The sequence below is a fragment of the Crotalus tigris genome, unplaced genomic scaffold (assembly GCF_016545835.1).
Source record: "Crotalus tigris isolate CLP2741 ecotype Arizona unplaced genomic scaffold, ASM1654583v1 scf7180000019674.86956, whole genome shotgun sequence".
Lineage (NCBI taxonomy): Eukaryota > Metazoa > Chordata > Lepidosauria > Squamata > Viperidae > Crotalus > Crotalus tigris.
In genome coordinates, this window is record NW_024097655.1 from 77,449 (window position 1) to 86,956 (window position 9,508).

At 48.9% G+C, this 9,508-nt stretch overlaps 1 protein-coding gene across 3 annotated transcripts in view; it reads left to right on the forward strand.

The window, feature by feature from the left end:
• LOC120317499 (ADAMTS-like protein 2) overlaps nucleotides 1-6,773 on the forward strand; it is a 47,788-nt gene extending 41,015 nt beyond the window's left edge. For all 3 annotated transcript variants that reach the window (XM_039364147.1, XM_039364148.1, XM_039364149.1), the window contains 5 exons: nucleotides 699-854; nucleotides 1,882-2,052; nucleotides 2,129-2,305; nucleotides 4,053-4,197; nucleotides 4,933-6,773. In XM_039364147.1, coding sequence (XP_039220081.1) covers nucleotides 699-854; nucleotides 1,882-2,052; nucleotides 2,129-2,305; nucleotides 4,053-4,197; nucleotides 4,933-5,051 — 768 coding nt within the window. In that variant the 3' untranslated portion in view covers nucleotides 5,052-6,773. The remainder of the gene's footprint in view (nucleotides 1-698; nucleotides 855-1,881; nucleotides 2,053-2,128; nucleotides 2,306-4,052; nucleotides 4,198-4,932) is intronic.
• Nucleotides 6,774-9,508: the final 2,735 nt, after the last annotated feature.

Genomic DNA, 9,508 nt, shown 5'->3' on the forward strand with positions numbered 1-9,508 from the left:
AGGCAAGTGATCCTGATGCACCACCCACTCCATCCCACTGTCTCTCAACTTGCCCTTGGCTGCCTTTGCTTGCTGCTGATGCTGCCGTGTGAGCCTCTCGCGAGCCAGGTGGCTGCACAGCACGTCCGGATCACTTGCCTTCCCCCCTGCCTCTGCCTCCACGCTCAGACTTACCTGTGCTGTGCCAAGGGGCCGGCAGACTGGGGCTGCTGCTGGACACCATTGACCCCCAAGCGCTCGCCACCTCTTTGCTTAGATTTCATTCCAAATCATTTCCTCAGTTTTATGTTCACTTCCCTTTCTGCTGCTGGAGACTTGTTAAAACCTCTTCACTCACTTCCTAAACATGTCAAATGTCTCTCCCAGGCAATAGCACCCATTCCCACTGGAATTAACTCCTGGCACCCCTGCTATTGCCAATGGCCACCCAGGAGCCAAGAAGCAATAGGCAGATGAAAAACCAGAAAGGATTTATTGAATAAGTATTCAGAGGGTTCCCAGAAAAAGGTCTGATTCCTGTCCTTCAGCTTGCAAAGAACCCCAAAGCGAAAGGCCCCCTTGGAGGTGAACTGGGCCTTCAGGTCGATCCTGGGATTCAGCTTCTGGGGGAGTTGCTTTTTTACGCTTCTTCTTAGGGGCAGAGGTCAAGCCTCTCCGGCCTGCCATATACCTGACTCTCCCTACCCTTCCCCCTCCAGTGCACAGCCAAGTGTGGTGAGAGGAGTATGGTGAGCCGAGACATCCGCTGTTCTGAAGAAGAGAGGCTGTGTGACACCAGAACCAAGCCAGTGACCGATAAGAACTGCACAGGGCCACCCTGTGACCGGCAATGGACAGTCTCTGACTGGGGACCGGTAAATCTTTTGAGTAGAAAAGGAACTTGCTGACCAGGAGACAGGCCTGGGATATTTGCAGGAGCTGCGAGGGGGAGGCTGGTGTGGGTCACAACATGTGGAACGGGCCTGCCTTCTGGATCAGAGCAGGGGCTGGTTAATTAGCATCCGGTTTGCAGCCCCAAAGTGCTTCCTTCCTTTTTCCACAAAACAAAGTCATTTGAATTTTGGCTTTGGGGCCAGGCAGTCTCCATGCATCAAAATAACTCTGAGGGCCTCAAACATCCTGATCTTCTAGCATTTTTTATAGCATCCCTTTTGAAACATTGGCATTTCTTCCCACAGGAAAGCAGATTCCCAGCAGGCCAGGAGTTTGGCAGTGAAGCCAAGAAGCCAACAAATGGGGGAGGGGGGGCAGCTGTCCTGTGATAAAGCAGATGGTCCTGGATTCCTGCCCCGAGGGGTGCACTGGATAGCCTCAAGTGTCCCTTGCAGCACTAGGATTTTATGATTCAGCCCTGCTACTTCAATGTGCTGCATGCAGCTGCCTGGGTAGCACTTATCTTAGCTCAGGAGTCCCCAACACCTGGGCTACAGAGCAATACTGGTCCATGGCCTGTTGGGAACTGTGCTGTGCAAGCGGCAGGAAAGCGGGTGAAGCTTCGTCTGCACATGCACAGGATTTAGGTTCCATGCGAAAACACACACACACACACACACACACATCCCTCCATGGAAGACAGTTTTTCTTCCAAAACCAGTCCCTGGTGTCCGAAAGGTTGGGGTCTGGTGTCCTATGTATCCAAGTTTCTCTGAATAGCTTTTTTCTTTCATCCCATTTATCTTTTTCATTCTGCGCAGGCACGCAGACACAGAGAAAGCTTGGGGAAACTTACAAAACTGTAAAATCACCTTTTCAGTGGCCAAGAGGGCCTTGAGTTGTTTCTCTTGCTTCTCTGCCAGGGCAGGGCCGGTGGTGGCTGCCCAGCTGGCTGCCCTCACAAGACACGTGCCTAAGTATGCCTCTGCCCTTCTCTCTCCCTTACAGTGCAGTGGGGGCTGCGGGCCAGGCCGAATGATCCGGCAGGTCTACTGCAAGAGCAGCGACGGGCGCGTGGTGCCAGAGTCCCAGTGCAACCCTGAAGCCAAGCCGCTCGCCATTCACCCCTGCGGGGAGAAGAGCTGCCCTGCTGGCTGGCTGGCCCAGGACTGGGACCGGGTAAGAGATCCCTGGAGAGGGTTCTTGGGGCTTTCGGCTGCCCAGGCCAGGTCTGGATCCTTCCTTCTTCCGGCAGTGCAACGCCACCTGTGGCCGAGGGGTGAAGAAGCGGACGGTTCTTTGCCTGGAAATTGTCAGTGGGAAGATCAAAACCCGCCCACCTACCGCATGTGACACCACCAAGAAGGAGGCTGAGGAGGCCACCTGCTTTGAGCGCCCCTGCTTCAAGTGGTACACCACCCCTTGGTCTGAGGTGAGAGCCTGGAGGCTTCTGGTTCTGGTAACACTAGCCTCCTCCTCTAGAGGATTGTGAAAATACCTCCGTGGCACACAGGACCCTAATGTGAGATAAGAATGCCATCAGCAACCAGGAGGTGGTGGCCCTTTGGCCGAAAGAGGATCAACCTGTCCTGGGGTGACTCAATTTGTGGGATACAAAGCCAAAGGAAAGGGTGGCTGCGATTGATCTGCTGTGGCCAAACCAGCCAACTGGATTCTGGTTCTCCCCCCCCCGGATCCCCCTCCCCCAGCGAACCATACTTCTTCAGAATGCCTCTACGGGGTTCTGCTGTCCTGTGCAGGGCAGAGCTAAGTGGGGGGCTTTTTAGTAGCCATGGGAATTTAAGAACCAGGAAAGTTTGCAACTGGCCACCCCAATGCCCCTCATGTTTCAAGACTAATGAACCCCTGGACAGTTCCCTGCCCGGAACCTGATGTCCACTCCCACCCTCAAGGATCTCACATCTCCGGGGTTTCCAAGAAAGCACAGCTGGTTTTATGCCTAATGCTCCAGACTGTGAGAGGCTCACCTTGGCCCAGCGGCTGCAGTGGCTCACTTGGTCACTGGCAGGCGCTCCCGCAGCTCTCGCCAGGCTGCCCAGAGGCAGGGAGGCTTCTTGACAGCAGAGATGCCCCCAGCACATCCCTCTCCCCCGGGTCTCCTCTGCCGCAAATGCTCCTGTGAAAGCAGGGCAGGCCTTGCTGTCAGGGCCCACTTCAAAACCTCATCCTAAGAAAGCAAGACTCGTGACAGCAGTTTCTTCCCAAAGGAACTTTTATTAGGAGAAACTGATAGCAGGCATAATAGGCAGGATCTGGGGGTTTCCCGCTCAGACCAATAGGTTAAAAGAGTCCCAAGCAAACCCCACCCCAACAGTTCATCCAGTCAGTTTGAAGGAGCCAATTCTCAGGTGTTAAGTCCGTTGTGAGAAAGGAGGTGATAACACAGGTCTTTCCCAGGCTCGCAGCATTGTTGTTGGGTCTTCGCACCTTCCCTTCCAAAACGGGAGATAAGCCAGATGGCCAGAGGCATATTCCTTTCTCCCCCCCTCCGCAAGGTAACATCAAGGGAGAGACAGTTCAAAGAGTAAATATGCAGAAGCACCGGGAGAGAGACATTGTAGTGAAACAGAGACAGCCCACAGCGTCTTCCCCCTTCCCCTTCAGGAGCATGGCAGAACCCGTAGTAAGAAAATAGGAAGAAATAGAAGAGAGTCCCCCACCTCAGTAATATGGGTTCTGACATTTGCTATAAATAGGTAGCGCAAAGGGGCAGATGGTCCCTGTTGTCACTCACGACTGTCGCCCCTCCTCCTCACTGCAGCAGAGAGGAGGAAGCTGTGGGGTGCTGAGTCAAGAACATTGAGAGCAGCGAGCAAATTTCTTAGATTCCCATAAAATAAATGAAACTCCTGAGAGATGAAATGTGGAGATGCACCTCCCCTCCCCCAGGTGGTTTGGGTGGGGCTAGGGGTGGGATTTTTCTCCTGGGCTCTCTGCATTAGGACACTGCCGATTTGAAACCAGCGCCCATTGACTGCAGCCAAGAACTCAGGAGATGGGATGTTGGCTCAACTGCAGCATATTTTAAACAGCTGCAAAACTACTAGTTTCCTCCTCCTCTTTCCTTGGTCTGCCAGCTTTTCTGAAGGGCTGGAACTCCTTTTGAATAGTTCTGGTTGGCTTAAATGGCTAAAAGAGCTTTTGTTCCCACCTCCCAGTGCACAAAAACCTGTGGAATTGGCCTGAGGATGCGGGACGTCAAGTGTTACCAAGGGGAGGATCTTGTGCGTGGGTGTGACCCACTCCTGAAACCAGTTGCAAAGCAGACCTGTGACCTCCATCCCTGCCCAACCGAACCACCAGGTTAGCTGGGATGCCTGGCAGACAAGGGGGAGGGGGAGAGCTTAAATGCCGTGAGAGAGCCATGCCCGGTGATGTTAGAGCCCCAGTGCTGGGAAGCCCCATGTCTGTCTTTCCTGGTCCTCACGCTGATCTGACTGCACCACAACCTTCCATGAGTCTCTCCTTTCCAGAAGAGGATCCAGAAGTCTGGCTGGCCCCCTCCAGAAGGCCTTCCTGGAAATTTGTGGTGGAGAGGGATTTCTGAGGGGCCAAGTCGCCTGAGGGGGAGGGAGGGCACCCTCCTTTCTCCCTGAGGAGAGAGCAGCTGAAAGGAGGCAGACAGCCAGGAGCAAAAGCAGACTAAAGCTGACCTCAACTGGAGGAAGCGGGGACACCCAGCTCCTCCGTGGAACTTGGAATTCTTTGGGCAACCTCAGTAGGAGGGTTGCTAAGAGCTTTTCTTTTTCAGGAAGAAAATGCACCTTCCCCTCAAGGAATGTTATTTTAGCGGAAATATTTTGTTTGCATCATTTTGTCAGTGTGGGTGCAAATCAAAGGTTCAGGAAAGCCTCCAGTTCTTTGCCCCATCCCACCCTTCAAGCAATGTGGTGGGGTTGATTCTGTGTGGGTGATTAAGGTTGATGCGGCTGCACTTGGGCAGACAGGGTGGAGGCTGGCTCTGGGGCAGGACTGGGGCTCGGCGCGGCTCTCCCTCTTGCCTTGGATGACCTCCCTGATCTTGTGGTCCTCCCACAGATGACAGTTGCCAGGACCAGGTGGGGACCAACTGTGCTCTAGCAATTAAGGTGAACCTCTGGGGCCACTGGTACTACAGCAAGGCCTGCTGTCGATCCTGCCGAGTGCCCCGTTCCTAGGGGGCGTAATGGCGTGGGGGTCCCGTGCCCGAGGAGCAACTGGAGCTCAGCACCATTAGGTATCACCTCGTGGTCCTCGCTTCTCATCTTCCTCCAGCCGCGATGGGTTGGACCACCAACATCGCCTGCAGAATTCTGGATTTTTCTTTTAATTCATTTAGCAAATTCTTGATCTACCTATACATGACTCCCCTCCTGCCAGTGATTTTGTCCTCCCCACTGTTCCTCGCACTTGCCTCCTCTGCTTGCCAGTTCAAATCTTGCCTCCTCTGCTCAGTTCAAAGCTTGCCAGAATGGCTGAGGGAGGGGCAAAACTCTCGCTTTCCTGTTAATGATCACATCGCTCATTGCAGGACTGGGCCTAAATCAGAATGCCCCCCCCCCCACAGCCTTGGCTCTTTCCTTCTGCCTCTCTCCATTAAAAGTCTCATTGTCCCCTCAAGGCAGAGAGATACCCCAAATAAAAGGTATGCTGAACCCTTCTCTCCAGCTGCAGTTAATAATTGCCACAGGTATTACAATGAAGAATATTTGAGGAGGAGACACATCCATTTTACACTTTATTGAAATAAATGAAAATTGGTGGGAATGAAGTCTGCATCAGTTTTAAATACCAAAATGACAATAAAATCATTAAAGGCAGAAAAACCCTATCATTTCAAGCTTAGGCACTGTATGTTTATTCTCACTCAGCAGTAAATATAAATTAACAAAGGACAGGTAATAAAGTCTACTAAATATAACATGTAAGTGCACATCTGGCAGAAGTGTTTTATCTCATAATCAAACTCTTAAATACATAATGCCAGCATATTGTATAGGATAATGAAAACATAACTGCACTTTATAACCCAAAAGGGCCCTGGGCTCTTTTTTAATGTATTTGTTTACAAAATAATAAACTTTATCCCTTTTACTGTTGAATGGTACTTGTAAGTGTCTGTTAAATAAGTTTTCTGATATTTATGGTGACAGCTCAATCCTTGTTAAGTTTTTTCCATTTGTTTTGGCAAATGGGAACTATTCTCTGACTTTATTTGACAGCACAGTATCAGCAGTAGAGTCCTTCAAGTTTTTGGGTTCTATAATCTCCCAGGACTTGAAATGGACACCTAAAATTAGAACCATCATTAAAAAGGCACAACAAAGAATGTTCTTCCTGCATCAGCTCAGATACACATTTACAGAGGAATTATCACTTGTACTTCTATAAGTGTCTGGTTTGGTACAGCAACCAAACAGGACAGGCACAGACTCCAATGGATAGTTAGGACTGCAGAAAAAAACAATTGCAACCAGCTTGCCTCCCATAGAAGACTTGTATATGTCAGAAGAAGGGCTGAGAAAATATTTACAGATTCCTCACATACTGGACAGAAACTGGTTTAACTCCTCCTCTTGGGATGGTGCTATAGGGCATTGCATGCCAAAACAACTAGACACAGTTTTTTTCTTTCATGACATTATTCTGCTGAACATCTAATTCTCAGTACTGTCTAATGTCCATGTAGAAGTATTACTATTCTTATTATTGAAGGAGAACTCATCAAATTTCCAGATGACCCCAAGCTGTCAGGAGTAGCCAAACACCCCAGAGGACAAACTCAGCATGCAAAAAGATGGGCATTTCTCCACATTGAAATGAATTTCAATGTGGAGAAAAGCAAAGTCTTACACTTAGGCAGGAAAAATCAAAGGCACGAATACAGATTGGGCGAGACCTGGCTCAAAAATAGCAACTGTGAGGGGGATCTTGGACTCCTGGTGGATGATCACTTGATTATGAGCCAGCAATGTACAGCAGCAACCAAAAAAGCTAATACAATCCTGGGTTGTATAACAGAGGCATAGAATCAAGATCATGCAAAGTACTAGTACCGCTTTGGAAAGCCCCAGTAAGACCACAACTGGAATACTGCAGCCAATTTTGGTCACCGTATCACAAAAAAGATGTTGAAGTTTTGAAAAAATTCAGAGAATGGCAACTATGCCACAAAGAAGAGGGGGTCAAGTTGTTCACTAGAGCACTAGAGGGAAAGACGAGAAACAATGGCTGGAGACTGATCAAGGAGAGAAGCAACCTGGAATTAAGGAGAAACTTCCTGACAGTCAACCAGTGGAACAGCTGACCACCAGAAATCGTGGGTGCTCCATCATTGGAGATCTTTAAGAAAAGACTAGACAATCACCTGTCCGAGATGGTGTAGGTTCTCCTGCTTGAGCAGGGGGCTGGATTAGATGACCTCCGGGGTCCCTTCCAGCTCTATTTCTATCTTCTTTACCACCCCCTCTTATTGGTATCATTAAGATTATTATTATTCTGTTTTGCATGCACACTGAAAGCTTCTGCACCGGAGACAAATTCCTTGTGTGTATAATCACACTTGGTCAAATAGAGTGTCAGAATCCAATTATATTTCATCTTTAATCATCAAATATAGAAAACCCCAATTCTGCCTTCTCTGGCTTCTGCCATAAGAGGGAGAGAAGGGGGAGAACAAAGGGGCTTTATGGCCCTCACTTCCTTCAGTATACTTCTAAGGAATTGAATGTGTTTATTGCAACCTCAAATAGTTTGAATGTAAATAGCACCAAAGAACCTTACCATAACAAAGGGGGCTATTTACCTTTCATGTAGTTTATCTGAAGTCTCCATCCAGAAGGAATAAAGGGGTGGAATTGTGATGCCTGAAACTATCACTGGAAGGGGGGGTGATTGGGTGGGACTGCTGGGGAACCCCTTAAAACCTTGAATGGGAGAGCTTGGACCCCAAGTCCTGTCTAGCATGCCTGCAACCACTTCTTCTTAATAAAGGATTCCTGTTGGAAGAATTATTCCAAGAGTTCTGTCTTCTTAAGATGCAAAGTGGGGTGGGTCCTTACATAGAGTATTCAATTCAATTCAAAAGGAAACCATCCTGAGAAGGTGCCACAGAAAGGGGCTCCACACTGGGCAGGCTGTGGCATCTCAAGGCCACGTTCCAAAGGAGGGCCAGGCTGGGTGGGAGAGACAGGAATTTTAAGAGGAGAAATTGGTGCCCCCATTCCTTAAATCCCCAGCTTTAAAAATCCCGCTTTTGCCCCCTTCGTGTTTGTGGGCCATAAAAAGGACAGAGCACCCGCTTTTTCTTAAAGGTGTTAAAAATTTTTCTTAAATACCATGAAAGAAACACTCCTTTTGGTAACAAGTCAGGTAAGTTTTTTTTTTTATTTTCGTAATCCAGAAGTCCTATACATGTTTATCACAAGTAAAGGTAAATGAAAATTCATGAAATAGTTTGAATTTATTTCAAATATATATAAAGGGGAAAATAAATAGCATACTTAAAAGCAACAAATTGTAGCATTTTTAAGAGTGCCACTGAAACCAATACAAATTTTAAGAATTATACAAAATAGTTTTGTGGAAGCAGCAACTAGTACAGATCACTGAAGACCAACATGAATGCATTTTATTGGATGCAGCCAGAGCAAGACATGAAAATTAATCTCCAATTAGATGGAAGAAGTCCACCTGGATCCCATTTCATGGGACAGGCTGAGCCATGATGCTACTGGCTCGTCTCTGCTCCTTTGCCTCCTGGGCTCTCATGCCCTGTGCCCGCTCCAGAGGAGTTTGAATAGGTTGAACCCAAACTTGCCACAGGTCTGTTTTCCCTTCATCCCCAGTACGTGACTTGGGAATGCCAGTTTTACAAGCTGCCTGAACACACTGTCAGATCCTACAGGGGAATCATTTTCCTTTGGGCACCATGGGTGGTCTCCATCCCTCTGCTGCCTCCAGATCCAAAAGCCTGGGGGAGCAGTGGGGTGGACTAGCCTCCTCCATCTCTGAAGGCCGTCCAACCTGCTGTCTTTTAAGTCTGTCTCCCAGCTGATATCCCATCTAGCCAGACTTTCCAATTTTGAGGAAGCTGCCTTCCCTAATAGGTCACCATTATGAACGTCGCTCCACTAAATTTTAATTCTGAGAGCTCCAAGCTGCAGCCTGTCTGTCCCAAAGAAAAGGAACGCCTCTGGGCCCGCAGGAGCCTACCCTCCCCATGCATCTGCCTCCTGGACACTCGGGGGGGAAGCTGGAATAGAAGAAAGCACAAGAGGCCTGGGGCCCAGAGCACTGCAGTCGTCTTCAGTTTGGTTGGCAAAAACACTGATGCTTTTGGTTGCAGGTGAGATAAAGGAAGTCCTGCAGCAGGCAACGTCATGTTCAAAAATGGGAAAGTCCTCCCCCCCCCTCACAGATGCCACCCAAACACTTTCATGGTCCTCAGTTGAGCAACAAAAAGTAGGCTAGGACCAGCACGGCAGAGGCAAGCAAGAATCAAACTAAAGCTGAGCTCATCTCAGCTGAACCTAGTGGACAGCAGTCCTTGCCACATTTCTGGTACGTTTCTTCTGTCATATTAAAAAATACCTCTTCGACAGCAAGCGGGGAAAGGAAGGCCTCGGGGTGGATT